Consider the following 23,681-nt stretch of genomic DNA (forward strand, 5'->3'; position numbering starts at 1 on the left):
AGGTCGTGTTTTCTGTTAGATAATAAAAGGTTTTGTAATGTTAAAACGAAGATATAACGCTCTTCCGCATTTTTCATTTCTTTTTTTTGTGTGTGTATTAATGATGAATTTAGATAGATGACTTTTTTGCGGAATTTGCCTATAAAATTGGCTACCAGACAACTAATCGAAGATGCTTTATAGCATACGAAATAAAGTGTAAGAAATAATTAATCATGGTTAATTGTTTGACATGATTTTTATACTTTTATTTCCTTTGTTATTTGGAGGCAGCCAAAATAATTTTGAAAATCCTCACCTGGCACCACCATGAGGAATATGCACCTAATTCTGGAACCAATGTTATGGGCAACTAAAATCAAGGAGTAGATCGTATTTTGGAACCACCTTGTTAGTTTGTCCGTCCGAATTTTTCGTTGCAATTATCTCCACTCTCAGTGGATGGATTGATTTCAAATTTGGTGTGTGGCTTTATGTAGATTGGGCATACGTTGTAAGCCATTTTTTTAATGCTGCATGGTATCAAATTCCTCTTTCGTGTGACTTTTTTCAATGTATGGAATAAAGTCGAAAATTTCGTCATAAGAATCTCGGCCCCCACTGAAGGAATTGATTTCAAATTTGGATTGTGGCTTTATATAGATGAGACATATATTTTAAGCGATTTTGATTGCAATTTCAATTTCCTGCATGTACGATAACGCGTGCAAATCATGTTTTTTTTCTGATTTGGGTTCACCAATCAATGGTACATCAATCAATAATTAAGAAAAACAAAACAAGAGATACGATGACATAGAAAATGACCTCACTTGACCATTGTAATAATATTTATGTTGGGAGATAAAATTCTCATGGTCATCTCTGATCGCCATCGATCTCTTCTGGTATCAACGACCCTTATAACAAGTCACATAAGTTTTGTATTATGTACAAACAAATCAGTCAACATTTAAAGCTTTTCAACAATATGCCGTCATTAATTCTGTAAATTATTGGAAGATGTTTCGTGCGCATTAAACAACAGGACTTTATGAAGCCAGCAAGGCGGGAACTTGTCAAACTCTGCTCACCTCGACGACGTAATCGCAACACGAATTTCAGCTTTGACTTTCATCTCACGGGTAACGAATCTAGTCCCTGGTTTCGATGTACACGTTTATAGAATCAACATTCTTTTATCATAACATCGATATGTTGTCTCTGCTTTAAGCTGTTGACAAATTATCATAAGAGTCCATCGAGATAAAAGAAAACCGTATGGTAATACAAACGAACTAATACTTGTTCAAACTGCATTAAGCCCTTGACTATCTTCAGTGCAGTGCACTAATTCAAAAAGAAAAACTTCGCATCGACCTTACACTAAGCGTATTTAAAACTAAATGCAGCTTTTTACACGTATAAAATAACATATGCAGGAGAACCCTTTAATAAACGACTTCATTGGTATCTCTCTTCGCTGTTAATATTACAGTGTACGAAATAACGGTTAAAACAAAATTACTGAACTAATCGGCAAACTCATAGGCATTAGTTCAAAAGGAATACTTAAAATGATATTTGCAAGACAAGACCTCTATAAAAACAATAATATACTCTTATATGTGCCACTTCAAATATACTAAAGTGACGAGTGCTGCGTAGAACTTTATAATCGTCTTGAAGAATTTCTGATAATATGCAAAATCATGGAGGTTGTTTTATTGCAAATGCATTTATGCAAGTGAATCACCCATCGTACCAGTCGGCACATCTTTCTGCTAATCTATTATCGTCTCTTTGTTACGTAATGAAATTAATAAATGCAAAACCCATACGACATTGATAGTGTTGATCTTTTGCACATATGGCAAACATGCACTATACTGGAGGTGCTAAACTTACCTTCTACTTTAGGATGGATGCTAAAAATTATAAAAGGATCCAATACATGAATTAAAAATGGTGGATTCAAGGCTATCAATTGCGAAATTTCGCCCGAAATTTGCACAAATTGACAATTTTTTCAATCAAAAAGTGGGTGTCCCCCCTGTGTTTGCCATTCTTTTTTAGCCATATTGAGCGGAAAGGTTTTAATTCAATACAAATTGTATGTCACAACCATTATGGTGAACCTCGACAAGAAAATAAAAAAAAAATTACATTCTCCACAAATCTTATTCTTGTTGTAGTGAACGGTGAAATGGAAGATTTTTCATTGCTATGTAATATCAAGTGGTTTTTGATAGTTTTCCGTGGTTTTATATGAAATTTCACACTTGGACATGTAAATGTATTTGTTGTTGTTGTACCACATAATTATTTATGCTTGCACAATATTTAAACCTGATTTATGCATTGCAGTTCTAGATACCAGTATAATATGACCAGTAAATATCATCTACCGGGAACTTGCGCCTTTACAAGGGAAACGTTGTATTTCCATGCACCAAACTGACATACTTGTTGATAATATAATAAGCATTAAGACATTGTGCATCTATAGATCTTCTTACATTGAATAGGGGGTGGGAGAATAAGCATCCAAATTACAAAATAATTGATAGAATACCTATACGACAAATTTCCCACGTTTCAAATAAATCGAAGATTTAGGCATCCTTTATTTACTTGTAAAAGTAGATTTAATATTCATGTTATTGATCATATGTTCCTGATCAGAATATTCAATTAAAATCTTGCTGTGAGTGACTCACCAATGTTTCTGTCTTGTTTGATGTCTATGTATTTTATTTATATTTTGACACCTTGCACCTGAAAAAATAAACTTTGAAGTATTGGAATATTTAAGTATGCACATATTCTTGCACCCCAAATTTCAGATGTAATGTTATTTACAATATTGGGCTATTGAACCCATAATTTCATTGTCTGAAGAAAGCATTACAGTACATCATCTTATATCTTAAAAGCTCGATGGAGATGCAGTTCAGATTTTACAAAACATAATGACAATATGAAGTATTAAAACTGTTAGCTCTTCTTCGCAATGATTAAAAAATTATGAGACAAACGGCAGACGTTTCAGCAATATTTAGGGAACCTTAGAGTCAATACTGTATCTTTTATACAATCCAATGTAACAAAATCAAATGGTATTCCTTGTAGGGGGCAATATTGACAAACGCGTCAACATATGAAGCTATGTATATGTATAGGGACAGCAATATTTTTCAAACTATGTATTTCAAGTTTTATGGAAATTGATATCTTACATATTTTTTCTCAACCAAATTAAAAACGCGACTTGGGCAGTTTTTTGTATCGTAACCACATTTAATTGAATTTAACTCAAGCCTATAAATGTCTTTTCACTCCTACATGAAACTTCGTCTTGATTTAAATATTCAACGAAATAAGTGAAAATGAAATCTGACATACAATTCATAGGTATATATATATATATAAATTGGGTGGGAGGTGTTGACAGAGTTCCTTTCTCCTACTCAAAGGTGATGACAAGTTCTAAATGGCACGATTCTAAAACCCGACATTTCTTGAATCAATCGAATCTTTAATGTTTTAAATGTACGGTTGTATTTGATTACGATTTAATTAACTGATTAGAGCCCTTTCACCTTGCAATTACATGATAAAGCTAATTCGAAAACAGGGCGGGATCCGTAGAATTATTTTAGTTGTTCCTATGCTTCCTGGTGACCATAGTTTGTCAAAACGGACTAAAGAAGTCTTTCATAACAATTAAAGTACAAATTCGAGAACTTAATCTAGAAATGTATATCCTAAGCTTAATCACCCGTGAGAATTTAAAAATAAAAATGATATTTAAACAGTTTTGTTTAATTTATACTATCTATTTTGACAACGAAATCTATATATACGTTGAAGTCTTATTTATTAGTATCACTTGCAGATTAGTCGAGCATTATGGTAACTCATTTGAAGTTCATGTATGTTTTAATCGATCTTTTAAGCCTTAGTTATAGAAACTGGAAAATATATTGAAATAATATCAATATTACAGGCTATTAAATACCTTTGAACCTTTTGGTGGTAACGTAAAGTTAGATTTTCTGTTTACAATGTCCGTGTCTTCTATTGATATTAACTGAAACAGAAGCATTTTATATCTAAACCAAATCGCTTTAATTGCATCAATAACTTGGTGAGTACGCTGCGTACTAATAGCTAATCTGCAAGAAAATTGTACTGAACATTCAATTAGTATATACTATTCACGGTAAATCATTATAGTACAAGGTTTCTGAATATTGTAAACAGAAAATATAACTTTACGTTATCACCAAAAAGTTCAAAAGGCGTTTAATAGCCTGTAATTTTTATGTTATCTCAATATTTAAGTTGATCGATTCGAATTTTAGTTACTAGTAATTAGAGGGTCACTAACATAATGTAGCGAGTAAATATTGGAAAAATGTGTATTTCCGTAGCTACAAGTAGCACATCTGTTTGAATAATATGGTATGGAGTTCAGTCGCAGTAACGAGTGTATTTCTAACTCTTTACAATGGGGCTGTTTCGTCTCTACAATATGTGCCGAATTAGAAACTTACATAGAAAGTATTATCTTATATTGCAAGTGTTTAATTATTGTGTGTGTGCTTTTTTTTTGTTATTAGTAATTGTATTATATTCCATCTGATACATGTACATGTAGATCGGGTCTGTTTCCTGTTTTCACGATTTAGCCATGCACTTGGATTTTCATGTATTCCTTTTTTTATAATTTGGTATTTTATACCTACAACAAAACTTAACTTGAATATCATTTACAGAAAACAAGAAGATGCAGACTCACAAATACTTGTTCAACTCGATGTTTTCGATGAACAGAAATCAAACGATGAGGAACAGTTGCCTGGTATCAAAGGTGTGGATCTAAACAGCCCTTTGGATGTCTTCCATGCTATATTTAGACAGGTACGATAGAGGATCAGATCCCGAGTGTTTGAAAATGGGGTTAGAAAAAAAGGGGGACTCCAGGCTATTATTTGGTTCATTTTTGCCCAAATTGCACTTATGCAACACAATTTCCCAACAAAATGGCAAAAGGGAGTCTCGGTCCTAATGGGTAACTGTAATGAGAGTTATCTATATCGTTCCCTTCCAGAACCAACCATGGAAATGACAAAATTGAGTTTCCACTGACTAACCGCGTTTTTTCTATCAGTTTATCTACTAAAATGGTATAAAATTATTCAAAATGTCTCGAACGCATTCAAGCCTGACCAATCCTAGTATGTAAATTTTCATTAAAAGTATCAAAAGTTCAAATATCTACAGGCCAACATACTTCTTCTTAATTTGTACAAAAACCCATGTTTTTGTTGAGTAATTTACATGGTCTAGGATCAACAAAAGCTTGAGACAGTTTTAAGGGCTTAATTCGATCTTTTGAAAGAAACAAACCAAACCGAGGCGATAGACGTATTATGCGTACTGTTAGCATATTGATATGTTTTCAGACAAAATTTTCCTGTTTGCTTTTCATAATATAACGACACGATACCAGTTGATCAGTGATATAAAAGCACTCAAAATATGATTTGTTATTTTTGAAAATGCTAATTGGATTTTGATATTCAGTGATTATTGTATTATTACTCGTTTAAAAAGGTTTACTCTGTAAGAATTTTAATCGTTCTCAATTTTCACAGTTTGAAATCTGTTTTTCTGAATTACTCAACTACGGATCACTGTCCTAGTTTTTGACAGTGGTGTAACGAACATAAAATATCTATGTAAATCAAATAAAAATCAGATTGATGAAATCTTTTGACGGAAAACCTTCGCAGCATATTTTTTTTCAAATCAAAACGTACAACTTCGGGTGCAAAAATTCCCAAATCTAATGTGTAAAAAAGCTATGCCAGTATTGTAAGGTTTATTGATTTTTCAAGAGCTATTAACGAGATTTCATATTAATCTCAAAATGTTTTGAAATATATTATAAAATTAATATACTTATCTGATAGCATTATATAATAAAATTTATTCAACAATCATAGACGCGATTATTATTGAACAACGATGTTAATCTGCCAGTTAAATAAAGAACGGCGGATTTCTTTTAAATTATCAGGATTACATTCTGTGTAGATATCATGTTTGAACATCCTTGTTACATTTTCCGTACTTCAAGTTAGGTGCGATCAAATTTTCTTTGTGTGTTTGTTTATTTTGAAAGTCTTTGTAAACATTAGGTTTATATGATATTAATAAGAGTATTCATTTATATGGACACTGTGGTGGTCTGTTGATCCGTTGTTCGTGCAACCACATTCGATAGGAGCGAATAACAAGGAATATAATAAAAATAGCGAAATGGTAAATATTGTTATTCGTCAAAACAAATTCGCGTATTGTCAATTTTAATTTATGCATTGATAAGACTCATTAATGGGCGGTCAATTTTTTTCGGCAGATTTCAGATACACCTCAGGAGATCTGCTTCCTCACGACGCTTCAACACATGTTGAAAATAGACCCCAGTGATGTAAATGGACAGCTGATCTGGCAGACAATTGAAAAGCTGATATCGAGAGCAACTTTGATCGAAAATGTTGACGACTCTCAAAAGCTTATTATGTCTTCCATGAGGAAACGAGAAAAATCGACAGATGGAAAGTGTACTTGTTCTTGTCATGATGGACGCACTCGTGTTATGTCTCCAAAACGTGTTTCAGAATCAGACAGTTTAAATAAATCACCAGGGCCACCTCCTTCTATAAAGGGTGCACCACCACCACCACCTCCGCCGCCGCCAGGCGCTGTTGGTCCACCACCACCTCCTATCCCACCAATGGTGCCTGGAATGGCACCTCCACCTCCACCTCCTCCGGGAATGGTTCCACCGCCGCCACCTCCGGGTATGGGCATTGCTAGGACTACACCACAGAAACTACCTCAACAAAACATTCCTAAGCCAAGTACTAAGTTAAGAACTTTACAATGGCAGAAAATTCCGGCAAATAAAGTGCTATCTGGAAAACCTAACATTTGGAATACGGCAGGGAAATTGTTTAATGGGTATGTTACTAAAATGGACTTTGGAACTATTGAGGAGTTATTTAGCGTGAATTCGAATCCAGATTCTTCCACTGAAAAAGGACCTGGATCAAATTCCTCGGATAAGAAAAAGAAGGAATCCACTGAGGTAATTACACAATTTTCCGCTCACGTAATTTATAATGGATAAATAATAAAATGAAAATATGGTTTTAATAATATGTGGGATTTCAATACCTTTAACTTTGCATCTTTGTATTTTAAGAAATTTTATGGTTGCCCCTTAATGGATATAAGGATGTATGTGTTATGTGTGGAATTTCTTTATATCGTATTCTTGTATGTAGAGCCAATGCTACAATTGTATTTCTTGCTGTCTTATTTGCATCCCTTTCAGTTGATAAGATTTCGTTTTAAATTACAAGTGCTTGTTCAATCAAAGATGATATTGCATATCTTTTGAGATGTTTTTTTCTTCAAATAAACACAAATAACCTGTTATAACGTCCTTATTTTACGGCTTTATATTCCAAAAAATGAGAATAATATTGTTCATACAAGTGATCATATCTCATTTAGAATCAAATTGCATAGGCATGCTTGAAAAGTCATGTATAGATTTACGACATAGTCTGCACCACATGATATCATGCTCCACTGCTTAAAATACCTGCAGAAAAAGGACAAGATATTTACCATGTGTTAAATACGTGATGATTTTGCTTTAATCTCGAGGCGAAACGATACGATACATGTATGTATCCAAAATTTAAATTTCAAGTTGAATAACTGGCATAATTTATTTATGTATTATGCAAAAGCATGTGATTTATTTCTAACATGGTTTTAATATCTTATTTCTGTGAAAAAGAACATTTACGTTGAGTTTCTATCCCTCTATGATGTTCACATGTACCATATTTTAATCATAGCAAACTAGCTTTGCATTTTTATGTAAACAGGATTTGAATATCCTTTTTTTTTCTTATTATATAATCTCAAGTACTTTATATTTACACAAACACAGTAGTTGGTGTGTTCCTACCTAAGATTCCACCTACAGTTGTCACAATATAGTTACATTGTGAAATATCTCTCTGTAATTAGCTGATACATGTGCATGATAGGCTAATACATGTAATCGTCGTAAACTTGCAAAATATCTAGGTGTCATTCTTTCTCGCAGACTTAAAAAACGTAAGCTACTGTCCCAGTGAACTCTACGATAAACCTTCCTCCAAAAAACTCATTAGTACAATATTAAAATGCAATGGTAATAAATCTTATTTTGATAAACATATTTTAACTGTACACAATACTGAATATTGTAATGATATATGAATTTATGGAATTTCAACAGTAACATATTACACTCTGTTATAAACCCGAGGTCCTTCAGACTGTAAATATCATCATAGCCCTATTTAATGCGACATATTTGCAATTTTATCAGAGTATAAAAGCAAAGTAGGTCTTTACTTCACTGATATGGCTGTTTACTGTAGGAGACTATTTAAATTGGATTTACATCGCTTGGATTTGTGTGGCTATAAAAGTCGTGATTTGTCATAAATTCCATATCAAAAACTAATTTGACAAACCTATCAATGTCCTTGTACACAAATGACCCTTAAAATCTCGCTCAAACATCGGTTCACTGAAGCCGTAGGAGATCCTACACTAAATACTCAAACAATTGTGTCGTATTTGTTGTCTTTTTGGTCATTGTTTAGATCAACAATCCACGTTACAACAATCTTATGTCAATCTTCACCATATTCGTTTCATTAAACCCCTCATTGACTATGATTAGTGTTAATTTAAAGGGATACGTGTAAAAAATATTGAAGATCTTTTAGTTAAGCTTCACTGTTTGACGTCACTTTGATCTGGGTTTGCAGGGGATCTTTTTACCTTTGTAGGGTGCTTTCCCAAAATCTGATGCACCTGCAAAAACAGTAATGACGCATAATTCAATTCGTAAAACTGTGAGAACTTTTAAAGCAGAACAAATTTTGCTTTTTATGAAGAAATTCGTTTCTTTCCGCTATGATCCCTGAATAAACAATTTCAAAATAAGTGCCGAGTGTTTAGATTGAATTGAATACTGTACGACTGTGTAACACGGAGAAGTTTATTCTTGTAGCTTTGATTGTCAGAACGTTTGATCGAAGTTCGAGGGCAGAGACATGTGCACTTGTCTTCATTCATAAAATAGAAATTTACGTTAGCGTTAACCTAATTATATTGATTTGTCATCATTGAGTGAAGTTCTACAAGGTGATCCATTAGCGCTTCTGTCATTTATGTTAAAGTTATCTTAACTTTAAGTCAGATTTTTGTCAAGTGTAAACACCGAAGGTCTCTATAAATGTATTTTAAAGCAACATTTTACTGACATACACTCTCCTATGACTTGTACTTGACATTTCTCCCAACTGAATTAAATTTAACAAAAGACAGAATTGACATTATGAAAAATGACCATAAACAACCAATTATGAATTTTATTCATTAAAAATATAATTGGTTTGAACAAAAGTTTAAGATTGCCGTCACGCAAGTTTAAGAGCACTAGAATTGCTGATTTTTTTCGAGCCATTAAGCACAATTTTAAAAACTAATTGGTCGAATGAATAATTCGTTTTACTAGAGACAAGTTCAAATTATTTATGATGGTGAGTTCGTTCACTACTAAGAGTTAATTTTTGCTATGCATAATATATTTTTTTATTTGAACATATTTTTTTCTTGCAGATAAATCTGTTGGAAGGGAAACGAAGTCTCCATGTAAATATACTCCTGAGACAATACAAGATACCCAGTGCAGAGATTGTACAATTAATCCGTGACGGTGCTAGTGATAAACTTGGTGCAGAAAAACTCCGAAATCTACTTAAAGTTCTTCCATATGAAGACGAGGTAAACACTACATCCATTTTTGACTCCACAAATAGAGTATCTGGTATTTGATACCTGCTTTTATGCTTTCAAAGTTAGCAATTCATTTATATTGAAATGTGCCCGTTCCAGAAAAATTGAAGCTGATCGATGTAATGAATACTCTAGTTTGAATTGAATGTACAGGGTTTGCGTACTAGTATTTTATGTTGTTTCCCGTTGTAGGTCGATAAATTGAAGTCATTCAGTGGGGACAAGACCAAATTAGGATGTGCTGAAAAATTTATTCTAAGTCTGCTTGATATACCATAGTGAGTATGACTTAAATTTATTTCAAATCTTGAATTTGGTTTTCTGGTACTGATATATACGTTATTCTGAAGTAGTTTCTTCCATTTTATGTACAATAAAGAACGTAAAGGTATTGTCTCCGCCTTTGTTTGGTTTTCAGTTAAAACAATATTTGTTGTCATATTTTAGCTATAAATCAAGAATAGAGGGCTTTGCTGTAAAGGAAGAATTCACAACAAATATGGAATGGATAAAACCTGCAATAGACGCAGTGATTTATGCAGCAAAAGGTATACTTACTATTTTTCTCGAACATCTCCTTTATCTGATATGAATTAAGCAAACATTTCATCATACTGGGAAATCGAGAACAAATCTAGTTCCTTGTATAGGTATGATCTCTCCTGCACAGACCTATAACGACTTCCTGATTCACTAAGTAACACGCCGCTAGCTTATGGGCTGTGAAGCTTTGAAATAGCAAATACACAAATACCCTCTGGCGCAGGATATTCTTGTCTGAATTCCCTTAAACCCTGCAACCTTTCTCGTTTAAAAGAAACAAGAATGGTGCAGATTTTTATAAACAAATATGGAACGGAAATGAAGCATTTACGGGAATATGATCGCTGAAAACTTAACGACTTAAGTGAGTTATTTTATTTTGACAATTATTGTTGTTTTATTTTGTAAATAAATCTACATTGGAGGTGTCAAGATGATTGATTTGTGTATTTGCAGGTAGTGATTAAAACCCCACCGAATAATTTGTTTTCTACAATTTAATTGAGCCGTTAAAACAATTTGTAATATGTTCCAAGCTGAAAATGAGAAACCATTACTTAAGATTTACGTTCAATAGACAAATATGTCTTCATTAAATTTTGTTCAAAGCGGACTTAGTCAGACCCACACAAACGCCGAATAATGATGAATTCGCGGCACATTTTTAAGTAGTCCATTTGCATATTAAGTATGTCTTCCCTTATTTTACGACACAAACTGTGACCTATGGTAACCTTTTCTGTAAGCGAGACCGAATGTGTGCCTATGTTCTTGACAAAAATAGAAACGAATGTCGAGTTAACACATAATAGGCTTAATTTATATAACAACATCTCGGAAATTCACCTTTTTGCTAGCCTGATCTTGATTTCAATTTTTCAAATAATACTATTTCACTCTTAATCATATTGTTGAAATCTTAAAAATACATAAAAGGTAAGAAGTAGCAATTTTGACCTTTTGACAGTTTACCTAACTTCGATATAGAAAGCCCGCAAGTAGAAATTGTCAAAGTTTCCCTAAATTCAGTGGCACTTCAGTAAATTCGCAGTAGAACATATCGCTAACTCTTTTTGAAAACTTAAGCTCTTATAAAAGCACTTGCCTGCTTTATATTGTATACATTTCCCGTCATTATAGAGCAGTATTATTCTTTATTTTAAATATTGACTTCTTCACACTTAGTTTCAATATTAATAATGCAAGCTATTATACTATTTAAAAATCAGAAGAAATATTGACTCGGGCAACCAACAGATGACGAATGCCCTACACGATCTTTTTGAATCCAACGCTTGTAAGAAATATAAAGACAGTCTGCTAAGAGAAACATATACCATGTTTGTTTTCTTTTTGTCTTCAGAGATTAAAGAAAATAGTCACCTGCATGAGCTTCTTTACCTGGTGCTAATTGCTGGAAACTACCTGAACAATGTAAGTTCTTAAGACGGTGACCTGTAGTGTCTCTCCCATGTCTTAGGATAGTCATGCTGTGTATTCATCATCTAAATCCTAGTAAAATCTTTTTAGATCTAAATGACCAGATGAAAAGAAAAAAACAAACATGTTGGCCATTAATATATTGATTCCCACTTGTGAACAACAATCAGTAAGAGCACATTGCTGTTGATTGTGAATAAATACTTAGTAGCACCATAATTAAGCGATAATGAATGAAACTTCTACCCTACAATATTATATCTATCATTTACAATGAAACATGTTTAAACCGAACCCCATTTGAATTGTAGAATTTGTGCGGTTTATTCAGGTTCAAAATACACGAAGGAATTAAAAATTGTTCTGGTTTCGACAGCACTTAACTGATCATATCAGTAAATAGAAATTCTCAATTTGTTCCATAATTTAGAGGTTTGAGTAAAGTTTAGACAGATATTACTGTATCAAATTTTCGATTTCATGGTAGTTCTATCTTTAAGTTTGCATTGACAATAAGAGGCTTATGTGAATGATCTCCCCTTGAATTGACTATCAAACCTTCCATATCAAACATGTAACTAAGGTCACTTGCAATTTGCAAACTGTTATCATATCTGTTTAATACTATTCTTTAAGAAGTACTTTAAAACCTTATATATCAACAGACAACACAAAACAATTTCGATTAAATTCGATATGCGAAAAGTACAACACGTGTGATTTCTTTAATTTGACAACTTTTGTAATAATTTGAACATAACCATTATAATATTTTGAAATTACTTTCAAGTTGATGACTTGAAATTATGAACCTAAGCAATATTTATATAACTCTTTAACTTGGGACCTAACCTTAGTTAAATATTGTGAATCATTTTGTTTGTTACAGGTTATGGGTATATGCTAGAAAGTGTGAAAGAAAGTCTATTGAAAATATAATATGCCATAATACATTGAAATATTTATAAAATCCTTTTTTGTTAAACCTGTTATTATATCAAATCATATCTCCGCCAAATATTAGTAATAGGGATTAAAAGCCTAGCCTTTCTACGACATTAACCACTGTGTAATAGTTTAATTCAATAGAATTTAGTTTACGTACCGTTTATATATATACTTGGGGCAGACAATTCTTTTTTTCTGGATAACATTAATCTCGTTTACCTATACATAATCTGTGTCTTTTAAGATTTGCATTGTGGGAGGTACAAATAGAACTATCAATGTCCAAATATACCTTGCTTTACATGAACTCTTAATAATATTCTTTACTCAATTTTGACAACTGACAATTCCTTAAAGATTAATTGTGAACACAACCAAATCGAGAAGTTTTACCAAATTTTGAATGTGATTTATTCTCACGTACAGTTTCATTTCAGATTTCTCTCAAATTAAAAGATAAGCTAGTTTCTTCACAGCATCGATGCAACCTGTTGATTGCTAGCAGCAGAAATCATCATAAAAATAATCGTCCTACCTTATATTTTGTATTTCCGTTGCCCATGACAACAATATTGTGATACTTTATTTCCACCTTCCTTCGATTGTGGATTTGTAGATCTCATTTCATATCTTCTAAATTATAATTGAGTTCTACAACAACGAAACTTTGATTCAGACATTTTAATTTCAACTCACTACATGTATTTTTTATCTAGAGACATTTTTATTTTCAGGGAAACTATGCAGGAGATGCTGCTGGATTTAAACTGTCCTCTCTTATAAAGCTGACAGATACTAGGGCTAACAAGCCAAGAATGAACCTTTTACATTTTGTTATACAGGTATGTTACATTGTATTTGTGTCCCTTTTAAATCATAGAAAAATCTAAAGGAGTCTGTTGACAATATTTTAAAATAGTTATTAATTTGTATGCTGAAAGAGTAATCAAGGGAACCAAGGTTATAGCGGTAATCAAAAGAATGTAATCCAGGGACAAAGACCAGACATGGAAAACAGACATATATAACAAAGAACATAAAGTAACTAAAATCATACATACAAAATTAAAACATTAAAAATACTCAGAAAGTTTAAAAAAAAATGATAATTACATGCATTTTATTATTAAAACACTTCGTTAAATTCAAAACAGCTCCTTTTTTCCTTTTTCTCATGAGGAAAAAAAAATGCTAACCCCTTTGTAAATCTCTGAATTTGCAATCATATACAATTGAAACTGAGAATTTCTGGATGCTGTCTTCAAAAAGTTTTAAAACAGTACACATTTCAATACAATCAATAATTTTAATGTCATTTATAAATCCTTTTTTCCTTTTTGTTTCTCGGTTGTTTTGCATATAAACCTTAATTTATGATCAAATGAAAATATTTAAACATGGGATCTTCTCGTATATAAAGTGTTGTAAACGTCATGAATAGAATGAAGTGCATCAAAATAACATTTTTTAAAATTAATTGTGGCTTTATTTTTTCTAGCAAGCAGAAGAGAAAAACCCAGATCTTTTAAGATTTCCAGATGAAATGAAATATCTTAAAGAGGCGTCACAGTAAGTAGCTATATTTTATTAATTCATTTTATAATATTCATTTGTTCAGTGACAAAGCTCCCTTGATTAGAAATTTATCTGTATGTAAGATTTTGTTGACACCTTGAATAATCCTTAAATTCAACTACCACATTTCTGAAAAAAATAATGCAATGATTTCCTTTATTTAGTCATCAGTAATATCCAAGAGAGAAAATTCAAGTTAAAATCTTTGAATTTTAGGACGTCCATAGAAAATCTTACCACTGATATTAATGGTCTCTACGAAAGAATATCTAAACTATCAGTCCAAGCTGAAACCATAGGCACAGATTTCAAGAACCAAATGAACGACTTTTTACAGGTAAGCAATGTTTAATTGATTACTGTTTTTAATTTGCAAATACTATGTTTTGTAAATTTAACAACATTCAGAATTCCAAAGTTAGCCAGGAAATCGTTGCGGGCCATATTTTCTAGAAAAGCAGAGGACGCTTATCCTGCCGGTGCACCTGGTCCATGCTCCCAGTTTTTAGTGGAGTCTGAGTTGCTCATTTGCTTTTGTTACTTTATATGTATGATTTTTAGTTGCTTTATGTTCTTTGTTGTGTATGTCTGTTTTCCATGTCTGGTCTTTGTCCCTGGATTACATTCTTTTGATTACCGCTATAACCTTGGTTCCCTTGATTACTCTTTTAAAGATCACTTTATTTATTTTCATTTTTAACCACCATTTCTTTTGAAATGCCTGTACCAAGTCAGAATCATTTCAGTACCAGCTGCTCTGGTGGTGTAATATCTATTTTGTCAGATTTATTTTGGACTTGATTATGAATGGGATAAGTGTTCGATAATTCTGTTGTTTTCCTTATTTATATAATGTGCACATGTAACTTTTATTACAAATGACAATTTATAAAGCTGTATAATGGTTGATTGATTGATTTCTTATTGGATTTCTTAGATTGCCAAGGATGACCTTTCAGAATTGCAAGAAGATTTAAAGGATATAGAAAGTCTTAAGCTAGAACTGTCAGACTTTTTCTGTGAAGATCCAAACTCATTCAAACTGGAGGAGTGTTTCAGCGTGTTAAATACTTTCTGTACCAGATTTAAGAAAGCTATTTCAGTAAGTCTTTGTTGATAAACCACATTTATCATTTTTTATCTTAATTAAACTGCATATTGATCGTATGCATTCATTGTATAAGAATTGGAATCCAACAGTCAGTTTATATTACTCAAAAACACACGCCACTAGATAGAGGCCACAGTCTTAAGTGGAATGAGTAAGAACTGTAAAGCATGCCATGTATTGTCTTACAAGATACAAACAATAACAATTAACTTAATGTCTTCAAACATTAACTAAATTCTATTTTGTCAAAACAAATGTTTAAATTTATTGCTATATTAAACCCACAGAAACTAAGTTTAACTTTAAATTTTCAGGAAAATGAACACAGGAAGAAAGTAGAAGAAAAACAAAGAGACCGACAAAGACAGAAAGAAATGGAGAGAGCTAAACAAGTACAAGGTATGTGTAAACCATACATTGCTTGTTAAGTAGTACTCCAGCTAAGAATCATGCAATATGAGATTCATGCTGGGAAGGCGTATATATTTTTATTTTTGATATTTTGTGTAAAATGTTGAAATAAACAGGAATTAACATGTGGCTTTTCATATAAACCCTGTTCAAAGAAAAAATAATTTATTCTACTACAGAATTCAAAATCTACTCTGCTAATAACACAGAAATACAAAAGAAACTACTGGATTAATAATGTAAATTATCTCCTAAGAGCAGAGAGATTGGAATGAATAATTCTACATTTTTTTATAAAGACCTATAAAGCGACTTAATAGCAAAAATTAAAAATGTGTAGCTTTTTATGGGGGTGTATCATATATTACAGAGTTTGCACGATTCTTACAAAGACTGCTACTTAAATACTGGATTATTTACTGTCACTTTAAAGTCAAGTCTATTCATTTCAATAAAATATCTGGTGTTTTTAATGCAAAAAAGTTCGGTCATCCGTCAAAACGTTATCCAGTCAATATGTAGTACTGAATTCATGAAAGAAAACCAAGTAAACAAACCATTTCAATAAAGAATTTAATTCATCACTTGTAAAAAAGCCTATAATCTGTCAAATAGTACTAACGTTTTCGTTTGCATAAACAGCATATGCTACACCCAAGAGAAATGAGTAAATAAATAGAACAATAACCAGGTACTTTATCATTTTGATGTCTCTTGGAAGACTGTTATGCTCTAAAAGATGTAAACACTATCGATGATAAAAAGAAAAAAAATGGAGGGAATTTCGAAACCTCCATATATTTTTTTGCATCTAGACTGCAGCAAGACAATAGTAGCTTTTATTACTTGTTTAAATACAATTGTGAAACCCAATTAAGATAAAAATACAACATTTCATCATTAGATACTTAATTCAATAGATGTAATAACATTTTAAGAATAATGAATGTGAACGATAGCCGCATTTAAAAGGTAAAAAAGGAACTAAATAATATAAAATATGAATAAAACCTAAAAACAAATTGATAAATGTGAGCCCAAATTTCTGTGGTAGGGATTAACAAGTTTTATCGTCAATACTTTTTGCCCATGACGAAGGCCGTAAATTCTTATTAACGTTTAATTTGAGCCACTTCACAACATAGATTATGTTTAATAACATTTTAGCTGCAATGCTATGCATATATTTACGGCAGGTTCAGTTTGAATGACAATCTGGAAAAAAGAAAGGTACTAGTTAAGGTTTTATAATCATTATTTTGCAGTATATAAATGTGGTTATACCATTTACTGTCATATTTTTTTCAGAAGAGGTTCAACCTCCGGAAGATCAGAAAATGGATCATGGCTCAGAAAATATCGTAGACCTACTGTTAGCAGATGTTAGGAGTGGTTTTGCAAGTCGAAGATCAGGAGAAAGCAGCTTCTCTGTAACAAAAAGGAAGAAAGTCAGTCTAGACTCTAATGACAATATTGCTAATGCTGATGTGAAATCTGGACAACCTGATCAATTTGTGCGACAAGGTTATGGACGAAAGAGTTTGCGTCGGCGTAAACCAGACTCAAAGGACGATGATTCTGAAAGCACTTGTAGTAGTTTAGAAGATGCAATGGAAACGGATCGACGACGCGTTCTTCAGAGTTCACAAGACGCTTTATTAGATATTCTGTCACAATCGGATACAAAAGCGTCTGAACCAAATTTTGAACGTTTTCCTAGTTTGCGCAAGAAACGCCAGGAACGACGTGAAAAACGAAGTGTTATGGACGTTTACGGCGATCGTGAACGTGCTGCTTCTCCTGTCGTAGATACTCAAATGAGTACGCCAACATCTAGTCTTCCAACCCGATCTAAAAATAAATCAATTGAAAGACCTAGATCAGGGGATTATAGTAGTTTTGAAGCACCTGTTTCTAATATACGAAGGTCTAAGAGTTTGACTGAAAAACATGACAATGAAAAACAGGTAAACAATGAAAGTGATGAACTTGTTGAAAGACTTAAACGTAGATTAAGTCGAAAGGAAACAAAATCGCCTGATATTACGTCATCGCCTTCTGTCCGTGATCAACATTCAGTTGACAATGGAACACCAGAAGAAAACAGAACACGATGGCGATCTGGAATTGCAACAGATTTACAAACAATAGACGAAAAAGCTAGACTAGAATCTCCTAGCAAGAAAATGTTTGATTCTTCTGTAAGAAATTCAAGGGAATATATGGAACGTCGTGTTAGTAAAACTCCACTTGATCAGTCGGAATTACAAAAAATGTTGCAAAATGTTAATACGTCGGCCGGTCAGTCAGATAGTGAGAAAGATGATACACAGGTTTCTGTATCCGTACGAAAGCAGCTTAATCAAAGGTGGAAAAGTGACCTTGGTAAATCTGATATTGACAAAGTTCTCAAAGCTATTGAGGACAAAGAAAAACAAGACGAGAAAAAACACCAAACACAGGACGATTCTTGCATTGTTATCCCGAAATCCGATCCGAAATTTGAGGAACAATTGCAAGTAAAAAGAAAACAAAGAAAGCAGCGATCGACATTATCATATGATGATGTTCATCGTGCGTTAAGAACACTCAGAACTGACGAAGATCCAAATGAAAACGGGTTACAGGAACATACAACTATTATTACTGCTGAAAGTGCCAAGGATTCAAGAGATGAAATACCTCCACCAGTGCCGCCAAGATCACCGTATAAGGAAAATAGCAGTGATGCTGAATCGTCACCAACTCCTCAGAAGTCGAATTTAAGCAAAGCAGCTAAGCTAGCTGCTAGACGAAAATTTAATCACAAACGCTTCGGTGATAAAGACCGGCCATCGTCTGCTAGTGGAGATCATAGATGTAAAAGTGATGTACAGAAAGATCATGTTGATCAGGCTTTGCGTGATATTAAAAGTGGAATGAGTAGATCAAAATCATACGACGAATCTGTTGCTAGGAAAGCAACTGCTGAAGGGAACGTTGTCAATGGCGATGTTTCACCTTCCCAAAGAAAGTCGTTCCGTGGAAGTGTGGGTCGGCTTGGATCCGATGGTCGTCGAAACGGACGTTATTTTGCTAGTAGTGATAGTGAAGGGGAAGTTCTTCCAGACGGAACATCATCTCCGAAAAGACCCTCTAGTAACAAAAGTGACAGTCCGAAAAGTTCGAGCCGTCTATCTATTAAATCAAATAGTACATCAACAGAGACATTACGATGTGATACTCCATTCAGCGACAGTGAATCTCCACTTCAAAAACGTAAAAACTCTGCTAGTAAGAGTCAAGATCTGCTCGATCAGGAAGATATTCAAAAACCAATTTCAAAAGACTATGATCAACCCGTTGTGCCTCCTAGATCAAGGAGAGCTGTTAGTCTGTTAGAGAAATCCGAATTAGAAACTGCTATAACTATTCATGAAAATAAACAATTCGACGAAGATGCATCTCCTATGAGTTTAATAACACAATGGAAAAACAAACGGAAACAAATCCGACGAAGTGCCTATGACAATGTTCACGATAGTGATTTTCAAACATCTCATAGAAACAAAACATCCAATGAAACAACCGAAACAAATATGTCAACAAGTCCAAGGACGATTAACGGACTTCCTATTAATCACAAACACGAGGGTAGTGGTGATTCTTTTAGAAACGACATTGGTTCTCGGTGTAGCTACGCAAGCAGCAGTGACAGTGCACGCGATGAAGGATTTGAAACTATGTCTGGTACGGTTTCTCAGAGAACATCAATGAGTAGCACACAAGAATCAGAATTTACTCCTACCCTTTCACGAAAAATTCTCGAAAAAGGTCAAGGAGAAAAATCGATTATTCAAAACGAATATAGACCTCCTTCAACTGAAATAGTCGTAGGGCGTGTTCATAAACAAACTGAACTTAATACACGTAAACAAAGAACCGAATCTTGGACCGAAGCAGTTGTTCAAGCTACAACTGTAAGTATTGACAAGAACACTTCACTTGATTCTTCTGTCGAGTACCCTGCGACTTCACCCGATAGTGGACAAGGTAGCTTTAAGGAGGATGCATGGAGTGAAGATTTAGAATCAACACTTAGGAGTACATCTCCCACAAAATCCATCGATAGTCCGAGAACGCCTTCACAGACACCACAAGCGCCTTTAGCGACAGCTGAAAAATCGTTCAATATATCTGGTAAGAAAAAATCTGTTCCAAGTTATATGAGAGGAACGGCAAGCAGCTCTACAAAGAAGGGTCGGTCAAGTACAACTCCAATTGATTCTAACAAACGGAAGAGCACGACTCCTGCCAGAATTTCAAATCTTAATAAATCAAAGGCAGAATCGAATACAAGTATAACGTCGGGCACATCTGATGCGAGTCACGGGAGCAAACCAACGACGAAATCTACTAAGCGTACATCACTTGGGGTTGGTGGTACTCCTAACTCGAGGTCAACAACTCCGCTCCCACCGTCTAGATCGACCACCCCACATCCACCATCTCGATCAACTACACCACATCCAACTTCTCGACCTACTACTCCACAAGTTCATAATACAACATCAACTCCGAAATCAAGAGGATCAGCTTCTTCAACTACGCCGACATCAAACTTTACACGAACTCAATCATTACGACTACCACGAGGAAGCCGACCGGCCTCTCTTGGTGGAGATGCACCAGACACTCATAGTTCATTGGGATCTAGACCGTCATCTGGGTCATCTCGTGCCTCAAGCAGAAATAGCTTTATGTCTCCAACGGCATCATCTAAAGCAAGGAAAGATGGTGCAACTTCACCCACACCAACTCCACCTCCCCGAACGTCTTCAGTATCAACTGGTCGTAATACACCAACCCCAACCAGAAAATCAACGCCTACATCAACAAAGACAACGCCGTCTCCATCACCACTCACCCGCCATGCTAGCTTGAGACTACCAGCAAGATCTGCTAATAGACTTGTTTATGCTGACGCACCGACTGGTTGCACTGACAAGAATCAAGCGGAAGGAAAAAAGACTCTTCGTAACAAAATTGGAGGCAACAAAATTAAGCCAACAGAATCGCCTACAAAGTTAGCTACTGTAACAGAACAAGAGCAAGAAGGCGCCCAAGGTCAGGAGAAAGAAAAGTCTGGGTCTCCAATTAAAAGGATTGTAAATAAAACTAAAGACAAAATTCTACCGAGAAAATCTGGTGATTCTACTAAAAAAGAGACAGTAGATAAAAAGAAAACTTCGCTTAAGAAATGAAATCCAGAACTATTTTAAACTTGGACTGAATCTACAATGGAGGCGCCAAATCTCCATTAATAAAAAAAACCTTGAACATAAATCCATAAATACTGTTCAAGACACGAGGCCCGCCGAGGAAGAGAACGTTATCGTGTGAGAGTTATTGATACTCGTCTGGAGCTGGTGCTGGTACACCAGGAAACAATGACTTGCTGTGATAAGTGGTAACTCCCGTTTCGGTGCCAAAATTGATATTGACTGTTGTGTTGTACAACCCAAAAACATTATGCAAACTTTCCATTAAAATAATAGTGCTCTGTTTTGTTCCATTATACTAATCAAACGGAAAATCTTGCTGAAGTAGATCTGTTTTTGCATATATATATATATATATTATATCCAACGCGTCACTTTACATTTTTCAAAGCGCGATATCCGTTAAAGCAAGTTATGGAATTTCTTTCAATGATAATTATTTAATGTGTATGTATACCTCGTTATTTGGGAGTAGGTTTTATGTCAGTCGCTAGTTCGTTTTCGACCAGATCCATTCGGATCTAATTAGACCTTTTCGGTTCATTATTTCTCGTAGATTTTGTAAGAACAATTGGTTTGCCAGAACCGATGTGTTTAATGTAGCTTTCGTTGCTTTGGAATGTATGTATTTTCGACTCATTTTCGTTTATGAAAACAGGTTCAGTGTTAAATTCTTGCCTTATTTCACTGAATTTTACTTTGACAATTTGAAAACTTCGAGCTGGTCTCGGAACACAATTATGTACAGTGTGTAGTAGGAAGACAATAGCTAATTAGGCGAAATTGTACTTCGTCGTGTTGTGTTATCCGCAACTATGCAAAATTTTTACAAATCAACGATTCGTTTTCATATAAAAGTCATATTTTTGTATATGCTATTTCCTTGTCACATTTTTATCCCGCTTATACTTTAATTTATGCACGAAATCAATCTGACTACTCAATTTTTTGCACATCAATCTTATTTTTACAGTTTTGTGCAAAATGTTAATTTTCATCCATATACATTTTAAGGCGTTTTATATATAGACATCTGTTTATAAGAGAACAATGTAATGTAATTTTTTGTATCATATTTTGTATAATATTTGTATATGACCTTAATATTAATTATTGTTACTTATTTGTTATGATTGTGTTTAATATATTAAAACAAATAAAATTATATTCATATGAAATGGATTATTTTTCTGATACAACAAATATAGTATCTGTATCATGGAAACAAGTACTATCTTTAAAAAAGGATAGCCGACGCAGTATTTTTTTCTTTCTTTTACTTACAATAATTTTCTACATTTCATTCAGGAAATATAACACCTGGCACGCAATTTTCGATACATTTCTTTTTTTTTGTTCTAATGTCACTAAATTATCATTATTTAGCCAAACGGGAAACATAATTGCGATCAGGTGACTTGGGTTTCCATGGAAGAGCGTCTTTAAAGTCAAAGGTAAAAAGCGAAACTATACTGACTGCGTCTGAAAATGAACGGATATGGAGAAACGTCAGCGTAAAATTTAAATCCAAAATAGTAAATATAATTTGTTACACACGTTAAAGGGTGACATGTATGGCAAGTGATGTGTTGCAAAATTCAACACTTCAATTTTTATTCAATATACAGATTTTTCGAACGCCACTAAGTTACCAGTATTTGGCCAATCGGAAAGCAAAATTGCGATCAGGTGACTTGCGTTTCCATCTCTGTACAGCAGTTGGATAGTGAATGAATATTTGATAGTAATGATATTTAATCAAATAAAATAAATATTACAGAGAGACTTGTCTACAAATACTAACATCTCTGGTTAAAACTTATAACTAGCAAACAGAGAATATGTATGTATGATTGTGCAAGATATTTACCAGAAAACATGCCTTTAGAATGATAAGTAATTTTAAGATTTGCACACCTGTACATAGTAAAACCTTCCTAAACCGAATCTCGTTCGATTTAGACAGGGTTCATCTGGATTCAAATTACATTTAAATTAAGATAATATAAAGAGATTTTTAAAAGTGTCTGGTTTAGACAGGTTTTCGGATTAATCAGGGTTCGGTTGAGATATTTCAATGTAGTAAATTTTCCTTACCTAACTATACAACTGATCACCATCATCAATGATTTATTTGTATGAAGTTTGACAAAAAAAGTTACCCTGACTATTGGGAATTTAATTCAACATACATAGAAAATTGTATGTTTCAATTGCATTCAAATGCTTCTCAGTTGGAGTCCTCAAAATTTACACGATAACATTATAAATGCTTGAACTTGATAATTTTTCCATTAATCATAACTTGTATCTTAAGCAAAGGATTGGTCGCATATTAAATTGATAACATATTTTGACAAAAAAGGATGCAATTAAAACGCTCGTTTTTCGTATTTTTATTTCTTAATAAAACGACTCATCAGAGCTTCTCTTTTTACTTCTGTAAGGAAGTGCAAGATTTTAGA

The 23,681-nt window shown here is 33.5% G+C and overlaps 1 protein-coding gene across 2 annotated transcripts in view; it reads left to right on the forward strand.

Moving 5' to 3' along the window:
* Positions 1-22,394, forward strand: part of LOC148604894 (uncharacterized) — a 71,169-nt gene extending 48,775 nt beyond the window's left edge. For both annotated transcript variants that reach the window (XM_088547381.1, XM_088547382.1), the window contains 12 exons: positions 4,761-4,905; positions 6,410-7,141; positions 9,751-9,915; positions 10,120-10,205; positions 10,375-10,475; positions 11,834-11,904; positions 13,593-13,700; positions 14,357-14,427; positions 14,650-14,770; positions 15,371-15,535; positions 15,859-15,943; positions 17,264-22,394. In XM_088547381.1, the coding sequence (XP_088403507.1) occupies positions 4,761-4,905; positions 6,410-7,141; positions 9,751-9,915; positions 10,120-10,205; positions 10,375-10,475; positions 11,834-11,904; positions 13,593-13,700; positions 14,357-14,427; positions 14,650-14,770; positions 15,371-15,535; positions 15,859-15,943; positions 17,264-21,198 (5,785 nt within the window). In that variant the 3' untranslated portion in view covers positions 21,199-22,394. The remainder of the gene's footprint in view (positions 1-4,760; positions 4,906-6,409; positions 7,142-9,750; positions 9,916-10,119; positions 10,206-10,374; positions 10,476-11,833; positions 11,905-13,592; positions 13,701-14,356; positions 14,428-14,649; positions 14,771-15,370; positions 15,536-15,858; positions 15,944-17,263) is intronic.
* Positions 22,395-23,681: the final 1,287 nt, after the last annotated feature.

The sequence above is a fragment of the Perna viridis genome, chromosome 10, assembly GCF_037379345.1.
Source record: "Perna viridis isolate PV_CMFRI_1.1 ecotype Kerala chromosome 10, ASM3737934v1, whole genome shotgun sequence".
Classification (NCBI taxonomy): Eukaryota; Metazoa; Mollusca; class Bivalvia; order Mytilida; family Mytilidae; genus Perna; species Perna viridis.